At 36.1% G+C, this 26356-nt stretch overlaps 2 protein-coding genes across 4 annotated transcripts in view; both read left to right on the plus strand.

Moving 5' to 3' along the window:
* The first annotated feature begins 433 nt into the window (after positions 1-433).
* Positions 434-15906, plus strand: LOC106876984 (rRNA-processing protein UTP23 homolog). Of its 3 annotated transcripts, none has more exons than XM_014925756.3 (4): positions 5619-6103; positions 7941-8173; positions 10168-10313; positions 13157-15906. In XM_014925756.3, the coding sequence occupies exons 2-4, from the start codon at positions 7957-7959 to the stop codon at positions 13532-13534; spliced, it is 741 nt and encodes a 246-aa protein (XP_014781242.1). In that variant the 5' UTR covers positions 5619-6103; positions 7941-7956; the 3' UTR covers positions 13535-15906. The 3 variants fall into 3 exon arrangements, with proteins under 3 accessions (XP_089215947.1, XP_014781242.1, XP_014781243.1); XM_014925757.3 differs by having other exon boundaries at positions 6063-6139; XM_089359821.1 differs by lacking the exon at positions 7941-8173 and having other exon boundaries at positions 434-6103.
* Positions 15907-19291: 3385 nt separating this feature from the next.
* Positions 19292-26356, plus strand: part of LOC106876981 (ribosome quality control complex subunit NEMF) — a 119267-nt gene continuing 112202 nt past the window's right edge. Inside the window, exon 1 of the mRNA XM_089359819.1 lies at positions 19292-19444. Coding sequence (XP_089215945.1) covers positions 19389-19444 — 56 coding nt within the window. The 5' untranslated portion in view covers positions 19292-19388. The remainder of the gene's footprint in view (positions 19445-26356) is intronic.

Consider the following 26356-nt stretch of genomic DNA (forward strand, 5'->3'; position numbering starts at 1 on the left):
ACGGCCACGCTCAAAATGGTGCATCTCATGTGCCACCCGCACAAGAACCAGTCCAGGGGCACTGGCAACGATCTTACTTGGCTTGCCGGGTCTTCTCACGCACAGCACATTTCCAAAGGTCTCGGTCCGTAGTCATCGCCTCGGTGAGGCCCAATGTACGAAGGTCTTGCCTCACCACCACAGCCCAGGTCTTCCTGGGCCTACCTCTTCCACGGGTTCCCTCAACTGTTAGGGTGTGGCACTTTTTCACGCAGCTATCCTCCTCCATTCTCACCACATGTCCATACCAGCGCAATCGTCTCTCTTGCACGCCACAACTGATGCTTCTAATGTTCAGCTTTTCTCTCAAGATACTTACACTCTGACGGGTATTCACATTGACATTACACATCCAACGGAGCATACTGGCTTCATTCCTTGCGAGTTTACGTATGTCCTCAGCAGTTACAGCCATGTAGCATGGTTGTTCGTACGCATGCGTCATACAGTCTGCCTTTTACTCTGAGTGAGAGTCCCATTGTCGCCAGCAGGGGTAAGAGCTCTCTAAACTTTGCCCAGGCTATTCTTATTCTAGCAGCTACACTTTCAGCGCACCCACCCCCACTACTAACTTGGTCGCCCAGATAGCGGAAGCTATCGACTACCTCTAGTTTTTCACCCTGGAATGAGATAGAAGTTGTTTCCTGTTTGTTTGCAGTCTTTATTGCACCTGAACATCTGCCACAAACAAAAACTAACTTGCTAGTTAACCTGCCTTTGATGTTGCTGCACCTCTTATGTGTCCATAGCTTGCACCGGGTACATCTTATAGAGTTACTACCTACTCCTTTTCTACATACTGAGCAGGGCCATCTACCTGAAGGGGTTTGTGTTTTATCTACCTTCCTACTTATTAGGATTTTGGTTTTAGCTAGGTTGACTCTAAGGCCCTTCAATTCTAGACCTTGCTTCCACACCTGAAACTTCTCCTCTAGTTCTGATAGTGACTCCGCAATTAGGGCAAGGTCATCAGCATAGAGGAGCTCCCAGGGGCAACCTGTCTTGAACTCCTCTGTGATTGCCTGGAGGACTATGGTAAATAAGAGGGGGCTGAGGACGGAACCTTGGTGGACCCCTACCTCTACCCGGAATTCATTGCTGTACTCATTTCCAACCCTCACCTTACTGGCAGCATCTCTGTACATGGCTCGCACAGCTCTCACTAACCATTCTTCTATCCCAAGTTTCCTCATTGACCACCAGATAAGGGATCGGGGGACCCTGTCAAAGGCTTTCTCCATGTCAACGAAAGCCAGGTACAGAGGTTTATCCTTAGCTAGGTATTTCTCCTGCAACTGTCTCACTAGAAATAAGGCATCAGTAGTGCTTTTACCTGGCACGAACCCAAACTGCATCTCATCTAAATTGATTCGCTCCCTAATTAGTTGGGCTATGACCCTCTCTGTAACTTTCATAACCTGATCTAACAGCTTGATGCCTCTGTAATTATTTGTATCTAAAGCGTCCCCTTTACCTTTGTAGCAGTTGACTATGATGCTGCTACACCAGTCATTGGGTATGACTCCTTCGTGTATCACCTGGTTCGTAATACGGGTGACTAGGCTATAGCCAACACTGCCAGATATTTTGAGCATCTCTGCAGTGATTCCTGATGGGCCGGGGGCTTTCCCGGTCTTCATACTCTTAATTGCTTTATCTACCCTGGTACTATCAACTCGGATAGCTGGTCCCTCTATTGGGTCGACATATGGCAGGCTCTCTTTCTCCCATTCATTCTCTTTATTAAGCAATCTATCGTAGTGGCATCTCCAGACCTCTTTCTTTGCATCCTCATTTAATGCAAGCGTACCATCATCCATGCGAACACATTTCTCTCCTACAACATCACTATTCTCTCTCCTACACTGTCTTGCAACACGAAATACCTTGAGTCTTTGGTCCTCACGGCGCAGAACATTGGCAAATCTTTCCTTATCTGCTTCCCCTCTGGCTAAATAAACCTGTCGCCTAGCCTCCCTTCTGGCACATTGGTACAATTCCCTGCTACCACCGTTCTTCCAGTCCTTCCAAGCCTGTTTCTTTTGTCTAATAGCCCTGTCTACCTCCTTGTTCCACCACCACGTTACTCTGGGTCGGGAGGGGACCTTACACCACCCACAAATCTGGTCGGTGGCTTTCAACAGGTTGTCCCGCAGAAATCTCCAATTGTCTTCCACGTTGTATGATGCTATATCCCCTTCTATTTCGTTAAATGCTTCAAGTAACTTGTCTCTAAGTCTCTGTCCGTTTGCAGGGTCTTTAAGCTTCCACACCCTTCTTCTCCAAGCCTGTCTAATTCTGGGCACCCATTTTGCCTTGATCCCAAAGTCGCTAACTACTAATCTATGTTGTGGGGTACATTCTTCGCCAGGGTAGGTTTTGGCATTTATAAGCCGCCCTCTTTCCCTATTTCTGGCGAGGATGTAGTCGATTTGGCTAGAGTGTCTGCCGGAGCGGTAGGTGACTAGGTGACTGGCAGGTTTCCTGAAGTTGGTATTGCAGACCATAAGATTGGTTGCATCACAGAACTCCAGCAGTCTGGTTCCCTCCTCGTTGCGGGAACCGAAGCCATAGCCTCCATGTATGCCATGGAAGCCTCCAGCACGACGTCCGACATGACCATTGAAGTCTCCAGCCACAAAGAGAAGGTCCCTGTCACTCGTCGACGAGGTAGTTTGCAAGAGGGTGTCATAGAATTGGTCTTTCAGACCATCTGGTAGCCCCGGTTGAGGTGCATAGGCTGAGATGACAGTAGCTAATCTATGATGAAGCACTAGTCTGATCTTAAGTACTCTGTCACTTACTCTAACGACCTCGATTACCTTATCCACCCATTTCTCCGCTAGAAGTATTCCTACGCCCCCGACCCCGTCAGTATTCCCTGCCCAGAAAAACTTGTACCTGTGTTCTTTGCCTGTGAGGAACCTCGCAGAACCTCCTCTCCATCTTACTTCCTGGATGCAGCACATATCTACGCGTCTCCGTTCAAGCATCTCAACAATTTCACCAGATCTACCTTTCAGCGTGCCGACGTTGAGAGTGCCAATCCTAACAGTATGGGTGTTGGGGGTGTGGGCCTGTAGCCTGGGAAGGGGAAAAGCAGTGTCGTGTACCTGAAAAGAAAACTTGCAATTGGAAGAATTCATAAGCAAAACAGTACCTACAACCTGCAAACATTTCTCAAACTTAATGCGCTACCCAAAGGTAGGGGAGAGGATGGCCAAGGCTACTAGATGGGTTCCGGGAGACAGCCGAGGTTGACAGGATGACAGAGGAATGAACTTCTGGTGGAGGGGGTGGGAGGGTGGGTAGGTACCGCCAGCGAGTAGATAGGGCTCTTAATTGTAGATTTTAAATATTTGAGAGGAGACAATGCATAAATCGTAATTTTTAAAAGAGCAATGAATTCTAGGTGATTAGAATATAACGTAGCATGAATTTAGGAAGCTTAGAAAATGAATAAGCATGAATTTAAGACAACAACTGAATTCAATTGAATTTCATGGAGAGAAACAAGATAAATAATAGAGGGCAAACTAAAGCGCGAAGGTATTATGAGATGTTTGAGGCCGTAAATAAATAAAAAATCTCTATCTTATCTGCATCTTGGAGATTTCGTCGTAGTATGTCAGCGAGATAATTTAGAATGGGTTTCTCATTTATATATAGCCAGAACCTGAAGACCTTAAGGAAAAACTACGAAAGAGAGAGAGAGGATGGAGGGGTAGACAGAGGCATGGCGGGAGAAAAGATCATCATCATCATCATCATATATATATATATAAAGAGAGAGAGAGAGAGGGGGGACCAGTCAAGCAGCACATCACGATGTAATTCTTGGGCTGAGAAATCAACACTTAAAAGCCATAATTTTAAGGAGCGATAAGAATTTTGAATAAAGGAAAATGGGTAGGGGTGGGTAGGTACCGCCAGCGAGTAGATAGGGCTCTTAATTGTAGATTTTAAATATTTGAGAGACAACAATGCATAAATCCAAATTTTAATACTCTTATGAATATTGTCTGCACTTGTTATTAGAGCTGGCAGAATTGTTACTGCACCAGGCAAAATGCTTAGTGGCATTTAATCTGTCATTATATTCTGAGTTCATACTTTTGGGGTTGATGAATTAAGTACCAGTTGTGCACTGGGGTTAATATAATTGACTTCTTCCCTCAAAAACCAGGCTTTGTGCCTATAATAGAAAGGTTTATTAGCTACTGCCAATATGCTTGAATTTATACAATCAATGCAATTACCCAGTTTGCTAATACTTTTTGATAACAAAAGGTGTTAATTATCTACTAGTCGTCACTAAAATAAGTTTAGTGACAACTAGTAGATACTCAACATGGTAACAGCACAGAAAATTACACAGCTAAAATATTCAGTGCAGCATTACTTTAATCCAGATTTTCATTGTATGTTTTTGTTTTATTCTTATTCTAGTAAAAAAAAATTGCCATATCAATCTGAGAAAATTACAAAATATTGTGGTTTGAATTTAATTATGCTGTTGCATTTCAACATAGATCATTTTTTTCTATATTGGCCTTTCAAATCATTTAGGAATGTACTTGTAAAATTACTGGTGTCTTATCTCGAGGAAGCTCTATGCTCCTTCCAGTTTATAGCCTAAAACTGAAACTATGCACCATTTGATTAATAAGTGATGTTTTTTGTTGTTGTTTTTCTTTTAATCTTTAGTATACTCATTGCCAACATTTCATATTAAATGGTTGATACTCTATTGTTTGGGGATAAGGAACACTATTCTACTTGTTTCAGTTGACTTGATTGGATAATAGCTACTTAGGGAATCAAGCAAACAAAATAGTTAAAACAAAGGGCTTCCAAACAGTTGCTTCACTTCCTAGAAATAGCAGCTAAATCTTCCTCAAATCAAATTTAGAAAATGTGCTACTGAGTGAGTACACAGTACCTAGAAACAAGTTAATACTATAATTTACTGATGAAGTCTAATAATTCTAGAGCTTGCTCAAAGTTATAACCCTACTATTGAAGAACAAACCCACTGACTGTCTTTATTTATTTATTGTGATGGCAGCTAGCCATATAAATTACCATTTTTCTGTACTTTTAATCAAAATTTCTTGGTAAACTACCTTACTAACCAGGTGAAATTTTGACGATTTGATTTTTTTGAGTGGTACAGCAATGTTTCCAAGAAGATATAACAAATCTATTGATCGCATTTTGTTTTAAGAAAATGAATTTCCAATTCCAAAATTTAAGATAACCAGGGCTTTACCTACTTCCTGCATTTAATGTTAACAACTAGTGCTTTTTAAGCGTAATTTATTATCTAAACAATATATGCGTTTCGTGTATAAAGCTTTAAGTGTCTGCTTCATTTTGTTTACAGTTTAACAGGTTAGAAAGAAAACAAACAAAATACCGAGTAAAGACTTGCCAAAACAGGAACCCCCCTAAAAGCAGTAGAAATGCACGAACGATTGTGGTGGTGTCATGAAGTAAATATGCTTCGGATACACTCGTTTACTCATACGAACGTAACTGGGATGAAATATGTCATAAATAACAGTGACAAACGAAATATACACCGCCGGAAGTTGTTGTTGGCAAACAACAGCAGTAATTTTATTCAGCTGAATACACGTCATTGATTGGTTGAAATTACCGAAATACGACAACTTTAACACGAAATAACTTCGAAACTAGAAACCTTTCTCAACAACGTTAAGAGTAAAAGATGTTCTATATGACACATTTTACCAGTATCCGAAGTTTCAAAGTGTTTAGTTAAAGAAAATTAATTAATCGAGCTGCCCATCAAAAGGACAAGATCCATCATATCCTTTTTGTTTCAAGACTTACATTGTCTTTTGTGTTTGCTCTTTTTTTCCTAAAGACATCTGCATGTGGTATGAGAGAGATTTGAGTGCTGTTTTTAACAGGTTAAACGACTCCATTGAAGCTCTTTAAGTCATGTATTCAGATGAAACCGGAAGATATAATAACGTAGCGTTCCAAGGGATATCACTCTTGTTTCTAACATTGCGCCGCCTAGCGGATCAATCAGGTAAGACGTTGTTTTGAACGAATCTAATTTCATATTGTAAGTAATTCATTAGCACTTTGTTCTAAACATCTAATTAATAACCATTCCTGTACATGTTTTAGATTTAAAATAGAAGAATCTGACGTTAAACAGGTACGAGCATAGTTGTAGAGTTGCCAAGTTCGCTACCACATGGTCCGAGGCCCAATTCATCTGCACGTTGTCTTGAGCAAGTGTCTTCTACCAATGCCCCAGGTTAATCAATACTTCATGAGTAAAATATGATAGACGGAAACTGTGCAGAAGTCCATTGTATACGTATAGATGGTTAATTATTATCTCGTTTGTGTATAGCTTTCACCGACATGAATAAACATCGACGAAGGTTGTAAACATCGGTGAAGAATCCGATGTTTACATTATCTTTCGTTGAAAACTTTGCCATTAATTTTTACAAACAATCAAAACTTCTTAGCTATTCAGTTATATAAACATTATTACATACAACCATAAAGATTCAGTTATATTTATTATTAGTAAGTTTGGTTAGTTAGTAGAAGTCCAGGCGAAATGAATTATAAAACTGAATGTGTTGTTTCAGCGAGTTCAGATGCCATTGATAACAAAACATCTTGAACAACGAAGGAACCTTTGCATAGTTGCTCTACCTGCTAGAGGTAGCAATCAAATCTCACATCAAGCCCCACTGTCTTATGGAGTAACATTGAATCATACGATGCTAGTTGTTCTATATCAGTGGTTGTCCACCATTTTTTATCTATAGACTCCTTCGATTACTATTTTATTCTGGTGGACCCCCATAGCCTTTCGATGTTTAAAAACTAGTTTTATAGATACTTCTTTCAATGTTCCTATTTTGTTTTTCACACACTGTCGGTTGAACTATGTAAAATGCTGGAGAAAGAATCCTAGCCGTTTCTTGTAATATATACCAATACATAAATCTAAAGCAACATTTTTTTCAGAGGCCCTTAAAATACTATTGTGGACAATTTGCTATTTTGTTGCGGGGACCCCCCCCCCCCCAAATCTTATCTAAGGACCCCAATTGAGAACCACTGCTCTATATAAACGGTGTGGCATGGCTGGAATGATTTTGATCATAGGTTTGCTTCATTAGATACATTTAAACAGCTGATCTTATACCGCAGTAAGGAATAACTACAAGTGTAATGACATGGCCATTCAAACAGTCAAGCGATGTTTTTTTGGTTTTTTTTTGTAGGGGGTTGGGTAATCAGGACGAAAAATGGTTTCTTTTGCTGATCATTTTCCCTGCCATTTGCAAGTTATTGACATCGCAGCTATTACAACGTAAAGCTAAATGATATCTAAGCAATACAGAGCAGTAGGTAGTTGAATAGTTAGAATATTTGCTTTTCGTTGAAAAGACGCAAACACTCGGTACCAGTCTGCTTGGTTGTAAATTAGCTGTCACATCATCAATGATTAGAGGTAATAAAGTATAACTGACTACCGTTTCCTTTGAGCAAAATCTCTGATTGCCAGCCTGTTCAAAAAAAGGGAGTTATCTTAACCACTTAATGGGTTAAGTATTAAAACTTGTATTTCGCCATGGAATTGTTGTGGAACAAATAAAAGTGGATTAATTATAGGAAGAGAGATTTAGAAATTTATGAGAATCAATTGTTTTTCTGGATGTTAAAGCAAATTCTGCTTAGTGACTATTTCTTGTACCAATTATTTTAATCCAATGGAGTTAAATAGCCATTTACTTATTGGACTTGTGCATTTGGTTTTTAGACAACTCTTAAAAGTAAGTTTAAAATGTAGAAATCATTTAATTAAACAGGTTTCTCTTTTTGTTTCATTCCAGGAATAACTTTGTGAATATGAAGATTTTACGAGAAAAAAAAGTTAAAAAAATTTTAGCATTTTATAAGAATTATTTTCACTTCCGAACACCATACCAAGTTTTAATTGATGGGACATTTTGTTTAGCTGCACTTAACTCTCATCTTGATATAAATGATGTCCTCTCTAAATATTTGCAAAGTGAAATCCGGCTTTTTACCACCTCGTGTGCAATTGCAGAGGCACATAGTTTAGGTATGGCATTTCTGATTTGTGTTATTTCGGTCTTTAGAGTTAATGGTGTTTTGTGCTATTCATCAATAAATTAATCATTCATATCTTTTCATCAATGCATCTAAAACACCGTTATTTGCTGACTCACCAAGTCCATTGTATACATATAGATGGTTAATTATTATCTCATTTGTGTATAGCTTTCACCGACATGAATAAACATCAATGAAGGTTGTAAACATCAGTGAAGAATCTGATGTTTACGTTATCTTTCGTTGAAACCTTTGCTTCTAAACTTTGCTTAGAAGTAATTGATGAGGTTTTTAACAGTTTGCAGTCATGGCCTCAGATCTTGCTATAAGAATAACTAAGTAAAAGATGGGCTTTAGTGGAATATAATTTCAATTTATGTTCAGAATTAAGTTATTTATCAAAGCTAGGGTGGTGAATGTTTGCTTATTGATAATGCGAGAGTTCTTTGGGGTAACAGAGAGATAAATAGTTACCTGAACTTTAATAGAAACCAGATTTTCTGTACATCTGCTTCTACAGATCTTATGTGTATCTCCTACTTCTGAGAGATGTTCTGTAAAGTTCATGAAGTATTTTGTTGCTTTTCACAATTTCTATTAAACCTTACATGGAACAATCTCTTCCTGGTTTCCAGAAGTGAAATGACTTAATGAATATCTTATTGGACTGCTAACATATAAGTCTTGAGATCAAATCTAGTTTTTTTTTTTCTTCTTACTCTTTCATTTGTTTCAGTCATTTGACTGTGGCCATGTTGGAGCACTGCCTTAAAGGGTGTTAATCAAAGAAATTGACCCCAGGACTTATTCTTTGTAAGCCTTGTACTTATTCTATTGGTCTCTTTTCCCGAACTGCTAAGTTACGGGGACATAAACACACCAGCATCGGTTGTCATGTGATGCTGGGGGAGACAAACACAGACACACACAAATATATATATATATATATATATATATATATATATATATATATACGACGGACTTCTTCAGTTTCCGTCTACCAAATCCACTCACAAGGCCTGAGGCTATAGTAGGAGACATTCACCCAAAGTGCTACACAGTGGGACTGAACCCAGAACCATGTAGTTGGGAATCAAGCTTCTTACATTCTATATCAATTTATATCATCTGAGAGCATTGCTTGAGCAGAGGAAGGCATGCTGTGAAAATGGAAATACCTGTTCATAATTTGAAGGGCTGAGCCATTGATAGTTTGATTGGTTGGTCAGGAAAACAGTACTGCACCAGTTTCACTTGACTACAATACTGAAATAGCTGAGTGGATATGATATAGGAATTCCAATTCAATAATTTTGAGTTCAAATTTGTTATAGACGTTTTGTAGTGTATTTGGACAATGTTCACAGTTCTACTTTGCCTCAGTTAATCTAACTGTTGGAAACAGGCACCACATCATCTTGGAATAATACCTTCAGTTGACAAGTGTTTTATCCAGTGGAAGATATACCTACCTGCTTCATACACTAAAACTGGAGTAGGGAGACATTTACATTTTTTTAATGACTTGGGAAGCTGCATCTCACATGAAATATGAGTAATGGATCTTTTTACATTTACTAAGCAAATAGATTAAGAAGCCTGTATGGCTGAACTTCATTGCAGTTTTTATATCATTAAAAAACATTAAATGGTAGAAATACAAATACCAATTCGTTGGAATAGAGAATGTCTTTGTAATACAACAGAATAAACTGTAAAATCCAGTGATATTTACCTGTACAGTTCTAGTGAAATACCTGCAGCTGATATGAACTCATGAGAAGAAAATAGTTAGGATAGATCTGAGATTATTAGTAATTATTGGTTGAAATTAAGATAGATTAAGAGGCATGTAATGTTTGTTTACAAAGATACATGGAAATCTTTGCAGACCTGTCTCATCTTTACTACTGTACAGAAAAAAAATGTGAAAATGGTGGAGACAATAATGATTTAATTTTTCTTTTCCATAATTTTTTCTAGAAAAATTGTTTCCAGGTCTTTTACCTCAACTGTGCAGTTGTCAAGTATGTTCATGTGGGCACAAAAAGAAAGCAGTATCAGTAGTTGAGTGTTTCAAGAGTATGGTCAATAATAATAATAATAACCATTATATTTTATGCACACAGGTTAGTAGTTTTCTATTTTGTTCTGTATATATACATATGTACTCATCTGTATTTGCAGCACGTGCACATACACACACACACACACCTGTTTATATGTATTTGTGCATGAGTATTTTTAAAATTCTTTTTACTGATTTCATTTAAGGGACTTTGGCCTGCTGGGCACTGCCTTTAAAGATTTAGTCAACCTTATCAACTCTATTTGTTGAATTGCTAGGTTATGAGATATAGTTCCAAGATACATCTCACAGATACTCTGGGATGCATCATCAGTGATGTTTCTGGAGCTGCAAGGGGCTTTTAAGTCTTTTAACACCCTTTCACCCAGTTGACCCAGCCTGGGTTAATCAAATCTCAGCTTGCATCCTAGTAGCAGTAAACCTCTCATCTACCTTCTTTATCTAAAGACATCATGTGACTTCCTCTGCAGCTTCATTAATGAAACTTATAGATCTCCTCTTATAATTCCAAACCCAGTCAGAACTTTGTAGAATAAATGCCCTGCTAAATCCAGGTAGCTCATTTCAGTTGCCTTGTTACATGCCTGCTAGCTCTGGTTTCTGCACTGCTTTAACACTTTCGTTACTGTATTTATTTTGAGATGCTCTGTGTTTCTTTCAATTACTTTAAATATAACAATGAATTTAGTAAAATAACTTAGTTATCATTCAGCTAGTATTAGGAACATAAATACTGCTAAGATTCCTTGGTAAGCTTTAGTAAAACTTCACCAACCTGAACTACACTTAGTAACAGAAATTTAGTCACAAATTTTTGTAGGTAACATAACAAGTTTCAAGTTATCTTTCATGAATGTTACATGTCTCAGAACTGTTCTCTATTAAACAGAGCAAGATTAATAACTAAGAAGAGGTTAATATTTTAGAAATGTATGTTTGCACAAGTAAATAGAATCAGTGATGTAATGACTAACTGTTAATTAGAGCAATTCCAGATTCCTTTTACATCTGTTTCTTTTAAACTTACTTTTCTAATTTAGTATTTGGAATATTTGGTTTGCTAGCAGCATAACTTCTCACTCTTTATTCTAATCTTTCATGCTGAAAAAATTTTACTCGTTAGGTATGCTTTACTTCATAAACATTATCACTTTAACAATAAACCTCTGAGCGAGGTATAAACAGAGATTTATTATTGCTTATTTCTACTTTTTCGAGATCAATGACTTTTCGTCACTGGAAAAAGTATATATTTGCATTGAGAACCAGTTCCCATCACCAACCGGTGGTTGTCACATGCTGATGACGGGTCAGTACCCAGAAACTCAGGTCCATGTGTATCACGTCAAGCTGGAGATGGGAAAGATAACTTCCCTTTGCAAGTACTGATAGGGCACAGTGTCAATAGTCAGCTGGAGGAGATGTCTTCCTGGGGCTACAGTAGCATCAACCCTTAAGGGTTAGCCACATTTAGGTGGCAAATATATTTCACGATATTATCACTTTAGTTACTTTGAAGCTGACATCATATGAAGTTGTGCTTTCAAACTTTGGTAGCTTGTGAAGCAGTGAGAAACAAAAGTTCTTATATGAAGGTGAAATGGACAGGTTAATTTAGTAATAGTGTGTCATTATAAAAATTCATTTGGATATTTTTTAACTCCACATTTTAATAACCATTTCTTTTGCACAGTAACTATTGTTACATCTCTTTAGGAATGCTCTATGTGCTGGTTCATGAAATAAATAAATGTGTTTGAATTTTCAACACTAATATTGTTACACACTTGTATAGTTAAGTCATTGGAATGAAAAACTATATGTTTGAAGTGAGACATGTACAATAATGCATTAAAGTTTTTTCAGCATTGTGGAAAAACAAAAAACAAAACAAGTATGTTGCTGAAAATAGTCAAAAAAAAAAAAGAGAAGCAAAATTAAAATTAACTGGTGTCCCTTTCCCAGCAATTAATAAGAAACTTAAATACATTTCAATTAAAAGAGAGTAATGAATGTTTCACATGACTGTAGAATTCCTTTGTAGACACACTTCATTTATCTGGGTTAATATTTTTATAAACAACTTAGTTTGATAAAATAAGTAGCAGGCTTGAAGAATAAGTAATGGAGATGATATTATTGACTAAATGATTTCAAGGTGGTACCCCAGCATGACCGCAGTCTAACACAATTTGGAAACTTAATTCTATAGATAGCGATTGTTTTTTGCATTATGTAATATGGTTAAAAATAATTTACTTTTTGTTTTGTTTTGTTTTTTTCGCTTTATTACATTTTTTTACAAACACGAAGAAAAACTATTTGTTTACATATGGAATTCAAACAGAAGTTGATGCTTAAAACAGAAGCAAATCTTGTAATATTAAGCATTACAATTTATGTTTAATATACAAATAAACTTTATTGTTTAGAAATTTTTTAATATTCATTTATAATTTCTTCAGAGTAATATGACTTTTTTTTAATAATGTGGGAAAAAAATGATAAACTGGACACAGTCTTGCACTTCTTCAATCACTATATTATAGATATTAGCTATCAAAGAATTTGTGCCAAGGCACCTGTAACAGTTATACTTTATTGCAGTTGGAATCATTTAGCCTTGTAGAATGTCTGCAGTTGTTTAGCGTTGAAGTACTTCTTGGTTTTAGAGAGAAAGGTAAGTCTTGGATACAAATTAGGCAGTACTAAAAGAAAATTTCTCAGATATTCAGTTCTAGTATGCATGTATGGATTGTGAAAAAGATATGTCCTTAAAAAAATAAAGAGAAAAACGGCTTTATGAATTTTCAGACTTAATCAAGTTTTTCTTAGTAGATAAGATACTTGTAAAGTTTTATTTTTATTAATTTTTTTTCCTAGGACAAGAAAATTCAGAAGGTTCTTCGAAAAACTCCTGGTGTTCCCATCATTTTCATTGATAGAACTGTCTGTATTGAGCAACCAAGCAAAGTTTCTCAGCAAATAGCAACAGATGGTTTTGATGGAGAAGTGGAGGAATTAAATTATGAAGACAAAGTATTAAATCAGTTAAAAGAAAGGATTTTGGTTAAAAAACCTCGTGTTGATTTTAAGAAGCAAAAATCAAAGAAGGGAGCTAATCCATTGTCATGCAAGAAAAAGAAAGTTGTAAATGTTGTTCCTAGCAAAGACAATGGCATCAAAAAATCTCGCAAAAGAAGAAAAAAATATAAGGTTTCTTCTCATATTAAAGAACTTTTGAAAAATATTCAGCAATGAAATAGGTTCATCTCAATTTCATTAAAAATTTATACTCTTTTACTTGTTTCAGTCATTTAATGGTACATTTTTATTAGATCTCTGTAGGTAGGAAATGGAGTATTGCAGTTGTTCATTTAACTGAACTACCTCCTCATGGAAGTACTGCGTAAGTGGCTGAGTATTCTACAAATTGTTGTATACTTAACTTAGTCTTCAGGCAAAATGATTGTGATCTAATGACAAGGTTGGTACTTTGATGCATCTACAGAGCAATTCAAAGCTTCCACACAGTTTCCACGTACCCAGTTTTACTACCAAGGATTGGGATAGTTTGAGGCAATGGTAAAAGATGCTGTGAAATGAGAATGAATCTAAGACCTCATAATTTTGAAGCAAACTCTTTACTTGGTCATGCCTCAGCCTTTTTTGCAGTACCATTGGAAAATAACTTTGTCTTCAACATTACTGCCATCTATATATATAAAAATGAGAATGTCTGTCTGTCTGTCTGTGTGTGTGTGTGAATCCCTAAAACTCGAGAACTACGCAACCAATTTCATTCAAATTTTACACATGCCTTACTTAGGGTTCCAGTTGTGTTTTAGTCAAAAAAATTTTTTTAACTTCTTGCAGAGTTCGAGCCCACGGCAACATAATATCTCCTCCACTATTTAAGTATTACGTGTCAAAAGTGAAACAAAAACACTCATGTCAAATACTTTCACTTTAAAAATGAAACTATTCCACTAACTGAAACAATCACATTTCGATACTGTAATGACAGATACTTTCAGAGAGAGAGATGTATATGTATACATATAGATGTATATGTACATGTTATTCCACTAACGGAAACAATCACATTTCGATACTGTAATGACAGATACTTTCAGAGAGAGAGAGAGAGATGTATATGTATACATATAGATGTATATGTACACATATATGTATAGATATATATATAGATATAGATCTATATGTATACATATGTGTAGATGTATATATATATAGAGATGTACATGTAATATGTACACATATATACATGCATACAGATATCTATACATATATACACTCATCACACACATACACATGCACACAAACACACACATTAGTCATTTGTTTTCTTATCCAAAACTACGTCAAAAGTACTGAATGGATCTTTATGAAATTTGAAAATTATATTCTATGCATAACAGCCATAACTCCCATGAAAATTCATGTATTTTTGATGTTGATGAAATTTTAACCCGAAAATAACAGATGAGCATTATTTGTAATTCAACGGTACAACAGTGTAAGACTACCCTTTCAGATATACTTACATTGTGATTTCTGCAATGTGGTGCATAAATTGTCAAGTAAATGAGACGCATCTTTGCCTCCACTGATTCACTTGCAAAGTGTTGAGTAAAATTATTTCGTTGCAGACCTCCTTTGAGTCTTTTTATCATCACTGTGACACACATAATCCCCAGTTGGTAACATTGATTTCAAGACCTTCCCAGATGAGAGACTGGTTGTTCTAAGACATTTATCGATTGTAAATTTTGTCTGCAATTTGGAAATTATATTCTATGCATAACGGCCATAACTCCCATGAAAATTCATATATTTTTGATGTTGATGAAATTTTAACCCGAACATAACAGATGAGCACTGTCTGTAGCTGGTCTTCTCTTGGAAGAGCCCTGCTTCTCACATGGACAACTGTATGTTGGCTGCTCAAGAGTGGGCAGCAAAAAAAACCTATTTGCATATGCTCCACAAGGGAAAACAAGGAACATTGTTTACAACGAGGTGTTATAATCACAACAGCAAGAAAGTATGTACATGATCACCTTTTATGAAACTTCATTGACTTTCATATATTTATATTGATATACATATATATACGTGTGTTTGGGTGCGTGTGTGTGTGTATACATATCTCTATATATAAAGATGAGAATGTGTGTCTGTCTGTCTGTGTGAATCCCTAAAACTCAAGAACTACACAACTCTCTTTTACAAACCCAGTGAAAATACATATATTTCATATGTCAAAAAAATTCAAGCAATACATATAACACCAAAGTTAAAAACATTCCCAACAATTCCACAATCCCCAACCTCCAGAGCTATTGAAGAAACTGTTATCATCAACTGACCAAGATTCCTAACATTTGCAAAACAAAATTAGACAATACGACGCTGTACTACAGATGACATCATTTGGAACCACAAGAGATTTAACTGAGGCAACATTCATCCAAACTTTCAAGATTCAACCTCAGATTTATCATCACATTGTCTCTCTACTACCTCTGTCAAATGAATCACCAAAATTGGCCTTTCATTATTTATAATCTGTACCTGTTTGTTTGGTTACGAAATAAAATACACAAAACGTGTTTCTGAATTACGTGTATTTACTTTATATAGATATGAGTTGAAAACTTTCTTCTAGCATTCCACTTAATGTCTATGTTCCATGCTGGCATGGATTGGAGAGTTATTAAGGTAGAAATATGGTATCGTAGCTACTAACAGTTGAGGGTTGCGTAGTCTAGACGGCGTTTTTAGATTTCATTATTCTCTTTAACCCGGGCAAAGCCGAGTATTTCTGCTAGTTTTCTAATAAAGAAATAACATTCTTAAAAGTGTCACTCCTATATATCTCATTAAACCATACAATATGTATTATGAGTAGGAGAGAGAGTTTGTTGTAATGCATTCAAATTTTTTTTGATAATTTTTGCAATTTTAAAAAGATTGCTGACTGCATTATCTAAGATTTGTCTTATATTAAGCTGAACAGTAATTTACTATTCTTCAAACCAATTAAAGAGTTTCAAATACTACATAGTAGATAGACAAAAACAAAAAAAAAACCAATAGATTTATCAGTACTTTATTCCATTCTGTTTTTAGAGAAGGGAAAAAAATCGCAAAATAGCATAATTAGCTTTTTATCATGTAGTCTCAAAAGGAGGCAAATTGACAGAAATAGAAGCACTTACCTAAATGCTTACAACATTTAGCCATGTGTCTCTATTCAAATTCCGAATTTCATCTCTTAAGTATATTGTGGTTGATCCAGTTAGACATTTGCCCTCATCAAATTTATCTTCATTGTAATCATTTAGCACAGTGGTGCAAATGGACACTGAAGGATCGTGAAAATGGGTGGCTTGAGACAGTTAAACATTTTGAGACATTCAATTTTTTGCATGCTAACATCCTTTTTTTGTCATTGATCTCAAAAACCCACATCATTCCTACACGCTCATTTGCTAATCACACTTGTAGTACAGTAAGTGTGATTGGCCAATGGAAAATATGTTGGTATAATGGTTGATCGTGCATGTGCTGTCGCTATTCTATGCTTGCATGATTCACCACTCCACTATTGCAATCCACACATTTGCATTCTCTTGCCATCGTTATCCTCACTTGTGCATGTTCCCACATGACCTTGCCCTTTACCAGACAACCATTCTCATCCTGCATGGTTTCTTTCATGGCAATGTTTTCTGACAGAACTGTCTTCTCAACGATTATCAATTCACAGAGGTTTATCTACAGACAAAACAACACTCACATACACTTAGGTTTTCTTCCACAATTAATAGTGAGAGGTAAGTTTTATTGCTAATTAGTACATCCAAAAGCTGGCTACAATAATGCATTTATGCTCACCCATAGTATATGATAAATGTAAAATAAATATACACTGTAATTAAATTGGTTTGCTGAATTTTATCTTTTTTTACAATGCCTCCTAAGAAAAAAATTTTACAGTTGTACTGTGATAAAGCATGATGGAGAAGAGAAGCCACAGTGTTATTTTGTGCTCCAAGGTTTTAGTGTCTACTTCACTAAAGCCCAGCAAATTAATGAGGCACTTCGAAACAAAGTATCCCAGTTCAATAAATAGAGATGTCAACTTCTTCAGATGCAAAGCTGACAGATTGATGAAATTCAGACTTGATCACACAGGAATGTTTTTGCTGGACATTACAGCTGGTTTGAAAGCATTGTCGAGGTTTCAAGGAAAATAGCTGTTGCCAAAAGCCCCACAATATTGGCGAAGCCTTACTGCAAAGATATATCGAATGTGCTAGGAACTTTAGAAGCTGAAGCATGTCTCTCTCTCAAACAAGACTGTTAGCAAGTGAATAACTGAGCTGTCTGATAACATTCTGTCACAAGTGGTTTTGGAGATTTGCAATTCGTGTTTCAACTTTTTCGTGATCCAGCTTGATGAAATGACAGATGTTGCCAACTTAGCATCTATGTATGTTATGTACATAATCATTCTAGAATTCCTGTTTTGCAAAACCCTCAACACCAAAAACAACCACAAAGTTTTTGAGGCACATGATATCAACTGGAAGCATGTCATTGGCATGTACACTGATGGTGCTCTGGTGATCTTTGGTTGCTGTTCTGGTTTTTAGATTTTGGTGAAAGAAAAGTCCCCATGTGCTATTGGTATACACTGTACAATTCATCAACAAGCATTAATGGTGAAAACCATGCCTGATGAGTTAAAAAAATGTTCTGAATTACATGATTACAGTGATGAACTTCATCAAAGCAAATGCACTCAACTCCCGTGTGTAAAGAAAGTGATTCTGAATTTGAAAAGCTTGTTGCACTCACAAGTGAGATGGCTTCTGAGAGGAAAAACTATAAAGAGGGTCTTCCTTCTACAAAAAAAGAAAATCCACAATTTTTGACAAGATGCCAAGCCAGATTTGCATGCCAAATTCAATGTTCGTTTTCTGATCTACTTGGCATTTTTGGTGGACATATTTGGGTCAGTGAATGCCATCAATCTTTCACTGCAAGGGAAAAATATAACCATGCTTCATTCTCATGAAAAACTGCTTTCAAAAAGAAGCTTCAACTTTGGCATCCAAAGTTGGATAGAAATAACTTTGCATCATTTCCTCAACTACATATGTTTATTGATGAAAATGAGCTTCAAGTCGGTGATGATAACATTGAACTCATGAAGCAACATGTGTCAATACTTGGCAGAGAAATATTCTCTTTATTTTCCTGAAAAAATCCTTTCTACTACGGACACAAGGCCTGAAATTTGGTGGGGAGGTTTAGTGAAGTATACTGATCTCAGTATTTAACTGGTATTTATTTCATCCTGAAAGATGAAAGGCAGTCAACCTCAATGGAATTTGAACTCAGAATGTAAAGACAGATGAAATATTACTAAGCATTTTGTCCAGCGTGGTACTGGTTCTACCAGCTTGCCACCTTATATAAAGAAATAATATTAAGTATAACAGTTTGCTGGCAGACTTGTTAGCATGCTGACCAGAATACTTAGAGGCATTTCATGTGTCATTATGTACCGAGTACAAATTCTGCCAAGGCTGACTTTGCCTTTCATCCTTTCAGTAACAGTTGTGCAATGAGGCTCATGTAATCGACTTTCCCATCCCTACGAAATTCCTGGCCTTGGAACAAAATCTGAAACCAATATTTAGTTTAACATTTATAATCCTTTTTAAAAATAGTAGACCGAAATACTAAAAAAAAATTTCAATCTAATATTATATAGTTTTGGTTTATTACAATATTTATTTTGCAGACAGCTATCAAAAGGTTTCTAAAGAGAAATTCATTCAGTTTGATAAACTTGAGATATTTATAGCAAATATCGTAACAGAGTTACCCTTCGTGGCAGCAGCTGCAGAGCAGTGATTGGCTGCAGACTTTGTTGTTTTGACCAATTAAAATCTCATCTAGAATCAATGTGAGTTGTCTTTCATAACCGGTGTATTTCACCAGTTAGAAATTTACTTGGATTGTTTTGGTATTTTTAAAACAATTTATATAATAATAACAATATCATCCTAAATACAACATGAAGGGTCGATTTAGCACCATTGATGTAAATGTTGTTGTTAAAGACCTTCAAAAGTAAGTTTTTCTTGTTTATTAATTTCTGCTGGTGAATAGTGATTGATCAGTATTGACATCTGACGAGCACATCTGTTATTCTCTGTTGTAAATAAGAACAATATCACACATGATGAGATTAATTGTCCGATTAATTAATTACGGCAAAAATAATCGTAACTGAGTTACGATTATTTTTGCCGTAATTAATTAATCGGGCAGTTTTTCCTTAGAGTGCACCAGGAACACATCGAATGTGTCGATTTTCTGAACGGTTGATGTGATTTGATTGCTATTTCTAGCAAGCTTGATGACTCTTATAGACACACTCTGATTAGTATGGTGACAATTTCTGATATAATTCTATGTAATTTTGTTCATATTTCTGTATATTTTAGACATAGTTGTCGCAATTGGTCGCAACCACGAGGTTCTGTGCGGAACGTTGGGCAATTGTCTTCTATAAGCTCAAGTTGATCACTGTGTGAGGGTGATGTAATTACAGTATCGCTTTTTAGAGCAGTATAAAGGAGGCACACACACGTGTATGTGTGTGTATGCATATATATATGAATGTGTGTGTATACACACATACACCGTATTTACTCGTGTATAAGTCGCACACTAATTTAGTGTTAAACCTTGGTACAAATGTTTTCCTTTCATAGTTTTAGCTTTACTCTCGAGTATAAGTTACAGCCTAGTTTTTCAGTTAAAATCCGATATAAATACAGCGACTTGTATGACGTGCAGAGTTACAACACAATTTCAATGAAATGGGGAATGTATAAAAACATGGCTTTTTCATGAAATATCGAAACGAAAAAGAAATATTGTCGTACAACAGGAGCTACGATAGTTGTAAACATGGGAAGTCGCCAATCTGGCGGAATTCTGGTTTAGACACCCCATATAATCCCTCATAACTTATTTATTTTTGAAAACGGGAATTCATACAATTATAAAAAAAAAAAAAAATTCTGTGTAATTTAGGCGCAGGAGTGGCTGTGTGGTGAGTAGCTTGCTTACCAACCACATGGTTCTGGGTTCAGTCCCACTGCGTGGCAGTTTGGGCAAGTGTCTTCAAAGCCTTGTGAGTGGATTTGGTAGACGGAAATTGAAAGAAGCCCGTCGTATATATGTATATATATATATGTGTTTGTGTGTCTGTGTTCGCCCCCCCCCCCACACAACATCGTTTGACAACCGATGCTGGTGTGTTTAAGTCCCCGTAACTTAGCGGTTCGGCAAAAAGAGACCAATATTATAAGTACTAGGCTTACAAAGAATAAGTCCTGGGGTCGATTTGCTCGATTAAGGGCGGTGCTCCAGCATGGCCGCAGTCAAATGACTGAAACAAGTAAAAGAGTAAGGGTATTTAAGGGCGGATTTAGCTGTTATTTTTAGCACAACTCACGACCACTCGATACCTTCTTTGTTTCATTGTCCACTCTGATGTGTATTGATGCTTTTCAATATTTTTCATCTCATAAACACATTTAATAGAATGATGTGTCCAGGGGTTTTCAGATATTTCAGAAAATTTTTGCGAATTTCTGTTGTACACGGGAATTCATACCATTATGAAAAAAATTTCTATTTTAATTTTTCTTTAAGGCCTCCACCCCATAAATCCTTAATGTTCCACTCTTTTTTGAATTTTTAAAAAAATCAGAGTTTAAAATACGGACAGTATTTTTTGCTTAAATCCCAGCAATAGACGACTCTTGGGTGCATCATCATTCCATTAAATGTGCTTCGGCCACACGAATTTGAGCATGTAAAATAACAAGGCAGGTGCCATTGCACAAATCTATCAGAGGCTGAATTTTATTTCCAGTTGTCTTATGAAAAAATTGCCAGTTCAAAGGAAATGGAAGAGATGAAAGTAGAAGGATAAGTATCTGCATTAGAAGTATTCGAAGAGAGAATATCAGTAATACCATGTGAAGTTACCATTTTAAAACACAAATTAGTTGGAACCACACATATGAAAGGATATGAAAAGAACTGCAATGAACTCAGGAAGGTTCTGGATAAAATTTGCTTTGGAATCATTCATTTGAGAGAAGAAACTTTCCTCAATGTTGAAAGTTAGTTTAGACTGTTATTTTGCACAGACGAAAGATATGCCTAAGCTGTTAATAGTCATGCTAACAACCTTACAATGTCATAGCTTCAACAGGTAGGAGTTGTGGTGGTAAAATTAATGAGCAGCGATGTCTGCCCCGTCTGATCTTCCCTCATTGATGTAGAGGCAGTGAGTTTTCATGAGATTGATGAGTTGCACCTGTTGTTGCAGTTTTTGCTGGCTTTTTCCTGAGTTGAATATCACCAAATGTCCCTAGGTGAAGATGTATGTTTGGGTGTTGCCATTTTTGTGACTTTACTGGCCTGTTTTTGAGTCAAGGGTCACCAATGTTGCTGGTGAAGATGATCATCCTATTTCAGTAATGTTACTGGAGGGCTTGTCACTCAAGTTATGCTGGTCAATGAAGATACTTATCTATAAAGTTCAATCACTGCCTATGGGCATAGCTGAGTTCAATCCCAGGCAAGTCACTATGGTGAACCACAAGGCACCTGAAGAAGGCTGCAGCATACAACTGCTGAAACACAGTGAAAGCAACAATCAAGATGAGGATACCAGTCTGACAGTAAACAGTGTACGTAATATAAATTCATCATCTTTATTTAACATCTGCTGTCCATGCTGGCATGAATTAGACCATTTGACTGGAGCTCACGAGCTGGAGAGCTGCACCAGGTTCCAGTCTAATTTGGCATGGTTTCTAGAGCTGGATGCCCTTCCTAATGCCAAGGCGTATAATAGGTGCTGTTATGTGCCACTGGCATGGATGCCATTTACATGACACCAGCAACAAGTATAACTACAATTCATGAGTGCTATTTACATGGCACTAGCAATGACCACAACTACGATTCATGGGTGCCATTTACATGGCATCGGCAATGACCATGATGATTCATGGGTGCTATTTACATGGTACTGTCAATGAGCATGTTCACAGGTGCCATTTACATGGCTCTGCCAATGACCACAATTCCTGGGTGCCATTTATATGGCACTGTCAACTATGTTGCACAGGTTCCATTTACATGGTACCATCAATGACCACAACTGCGATTCACAGGTGCCATTTACATGACACCAGCAGTGACTATGAATATGATGCACGGGTGCCATTTACATGACACCGGCACTGCTGCAACTATGATTTCACTTGACCTGATGAGTCTTCTAATGCACACCATATTGGCAGAGGTCTCAGTCACTTGTCATAACCTCTGTGAGGCCTAACGTTCAAAGATCATGCTTCACCATCATTTTCATAATTTTTATGATCATTATTATTATTCAAGTTGCTATCATTATGAATATTATCATCATCATCATCATCTATTATTATTATTTATTATTATTATTAGTAGTATTATTTAGAATAAAAGTGGTATTCATCTTATTTCTATTTTTAGTATAATGATTATTAATGTTATTTATTTTTTTATAGTTTAAGAAAAATATAATGTCACTTAAGTTAGATGTTGCAGAATAAGAGAATTTTATTATGTGTCTTTTGAATATTTTATGGTATTATTAGGAGGAAAATGTTTCTTTAATGCTTGAAAGATTAAAGAAGGCAATTTAGTAGATACATGAATGCCAATGGGAGCTTTATACCATATAATTTTCCTATTGAATCATTTACTAGATTTGTAATTATTTTCATTTTTTATAATTGTACTTGGTTTCACTGTTATAATTTTTAAAAGATAATATATGTTGAATTTTATTGTCAAATTTATTAATATTAGCAATTATTGCTGTTATTATGGCAACAAATCTTTTATTGTATTATTGTTAATTTTATTCTCATCATCATTATTATTCCTACTATCATCAAGGTTCCTAGACACTTTGGAAGACGTCCATAGGGCTGTCATGAAGTGGATGGAACACTACAAGTGCATTGAAGTTAGTGGATTCCACTTTGAAGGAGATTAGAATTTAGTATTTCTATGAAGTAAATAAATGTCTCTCCTGAGAATGTTTGAAAACTTCAGAAATGGACCTTGTCTATATATTTGGCAATGACAAATGACTGAGACCTTCAGCAATATGCCATGCTTGAGTTGAAGACCCATGAAGTGAAATCGTAGTCGTGGCAGATACTGGTGTCACACAACTGGCACCTGTGCCGGCAGCATGTAAAAGCACCCATTACACTCTCAGAGTGGTTGGCATTAGGAAGGGCATCCAGCCATAGAAACCATGCCAAATCAGATTGGAGTCTGGTGCAGCCCCTCAGCTTACCAGTCCTGGTCAAACTATTCAACCCATGCCAGCATGGACAATGAATGTTAAATGATGATAATGATATATATATAGTGAAAGGCAGACCGTATGATGCCTGTGTGCAAACAGCTACGCTACATGGCAGTGAAACATGGGCTGTGACCGCTGAGAACATGTGTTGGCTTGAAAGAAATGAAGCTAGCATGCTTCACTATGTGTGCATGTACGACAAAGTATAAGCATCTTGAGAGAAAAGTTGGGCATAAGAGGCATCAGATGTAGTGTGCAAGAGAGATGATTGTGTTGGTATGGTCATGTGATGCATATGGACGAAGACAGCTGTGTAAAGATGTGCTGATCTCTTATTGTGGAGGGGACCTGTGAAAGGGGTACACCTAGGAAGACATGGGATGAGGTGGTGAAGCATGATCTTTGAATGTTAGGTCTTATGGAGGCAATGACTAGTGACTGAGACTTTTGGCGATATACTGTGCTTGAGAAGACCAGTCAAGCCAAGTGAAATCAAAGTTGTGGCTGATGCCGGTGGCATGTAAAAAGCACCTTTCAAATATTGGGCCTCACAGAAGGAAGGGCATCCAACTGTAGAAACCATGCCAAATCATACTGGTGTCTGTGCAGCTCCTCAGCTTGCCAGCCCTGGTCAAACTGTCCAACCCATGCCAGCATGGACAAGACAATGGACATTAAATGATGATGATGATATATATATATATATATATATATATATATATATGTGTATATACAGTGGGGGGAAATAAATATTCGTACGTGTCAAAATTCTTTATTTATTTAATTTCTAATGAATATAAATGGGCTATACCAATACTATATTTGCATACACATACATAAACTAAGAATAAGCAAAAGAAACTAATAAATTATAGTAACTAATGAATTTATATACAAATATAAATATTTATGGGTGAAAAAAGTATTCGTACAGAACATAAATAACTGATAATTCTGATTTAATACTTCGTATATAACCATTATTTTGTTCCACTTCAACCAACCTCTTCTTGTAGTTCTTAATCAATGACTCGCGTGTTTCTTTAGGAATTTTTTCCCATTATTCTTGACAAATTTTCTTCAAATCTGGAATGCACATTGGGGCTCTTGAATGAGTTTTAATTTTCAAATGACGCCACAAATTTTCAATGGGGTTGGCCATTCTAATAATTTTATATTGTGATTGACAATCCATTTTTGGTAGACTTCGCCGTGTGCTTAGGGTTGTTATCCTGTTGTAAAACCCACCCTTTACAAAGCTGGAGCTTTTCTACAGAGTCCCATAAATTGTTGTTCAAAATATTTTGGTACATCTCTGCATTCATTCTACCATCTATCACATGTAAATTGCCAGTGCCATTTGCAGAGAAACACCCCTACACAATGATGTTGCCACCTCCAAACTTTACAGTAGAAGATATAGTAGAAAATGGAATACAAAGGGTCTCTGATATTTTCCTGTAACTTTTACCTGCTTTCCACCGTTCAATAATTAAGTTTTTCACTGAATCTGTAAGTTCTTTACTTTTCGCCATTATTACGACACTACTTTATGTTGTCTCAGTGCTGAATGAAGAAGCTAGCATTTTGACATTTAAAAATGACCACTGACAAGATTATTGAAACAAACGAGAAAGTTCTAGTAAAAAAAAAATTATTTTAGCAATATTTTGTGGCATAGAAACTCATAAATTTATTCTGTACGAATACTTTTTTCACCCCTAAATATTTATAATTGTATATAAATTCATTAGTTACTATAATTTATTAGTTTCTTTTGCATATTCTTAGTTTATGCATGTGTATGCAAATATAGTATTGGTATATCCCATTTATGTTCATTAGAAATTATATAAATAAAGAATTTTGACACGTACGAATATCTATTTCCCCCCACTGTATATATCAAAGAAAATAAGATGATGAAGGAATAAATGATTATCTTATAGTTGTTTCTGCTATAAGATGCAGTGGATTCATATATGCATAAATGTTATTCTTTTTATTCTTGCTATTCTGTTAAACTGCACTTCATATTCAAGGCTCTGATGAAGCTATAAGGTGTTATTCAAGCACTCAGTTAAGTTCCACACTAGGTTATTAGTCTTGCAATGCTTAAGTGAAATATATATATATATATATATATATATATAGATTATCACAACTGTCTGATGAGTGAGTAACAGTTTGCGAAGATTTTTTTCAGCTTTAATAAAATAGCATATATGTGTGTGTGTATTTGTGTGCATTTATAATTGTATATATTTTTATATATATGTGCAAGTGCATGTGTGGCTGTGTGATAAGAAGCTTGCTTCCCAACCTAATGGTTCTGGGTTCAGGCCCATCTCGTGGCACCTGAGGCAAATGTCTTCTACTATACCCTTGGGTCGACCAAAGCCTTGTGAGTGGATTTTGTAGAAAGAAGTTTGTCGTGTGTGTGTATATATATGTGTGTGTGTGTGACTTTGTGTTTGTTCCCACTACTGCTTGACAACTGATGTTGGTGTTTTTATTGGTAACTTAGTGGTTTGCAGAAAGTAATCAATAGAATAAGTACCAGGCTTAAAAAGAAAAAAATAATT

Source organism: Octopus bimaculoides, chromosome 11 (genome assembly GCF_046866305.1).
Source record: "Octopus bimaculoides isolate indiv1 chromosome 11, ASM4686630v1, whole genome shotgun sequence".
NCBI classification, from domain to species: Eukaryota; Metazoa; Mollusca; class Cephalopoda; order Octopoda; family Octopodidae; genus Octopus; species Octopus bimaculoides.

Excerpts from the sequence above, each read along its gene's own strand:
- LOC106876984 (XM_014925756.3), top strand. The coding sequence starts at position 7,957 with ATGAAGATTTTACGAGAAAAAAAAGTTAAAAAAATTTTAGCATTTTAT. Across the intron at positions 8,174-10,167 it reads TGCAGAGGCACATAGTTTAG|AAAAATTGTTTCCAGGTCTT; the intron begins GTATGGCATTTC and ends AATTTTTTCTAG. Across the intron at positions 10,314-13,156 it reads ATTATATTTTATGCACACAG|GACAAGAAAATTCAGAAGGT; the intron begins GTTAGTAGTTTT and ends TTTTTTTCCTAG.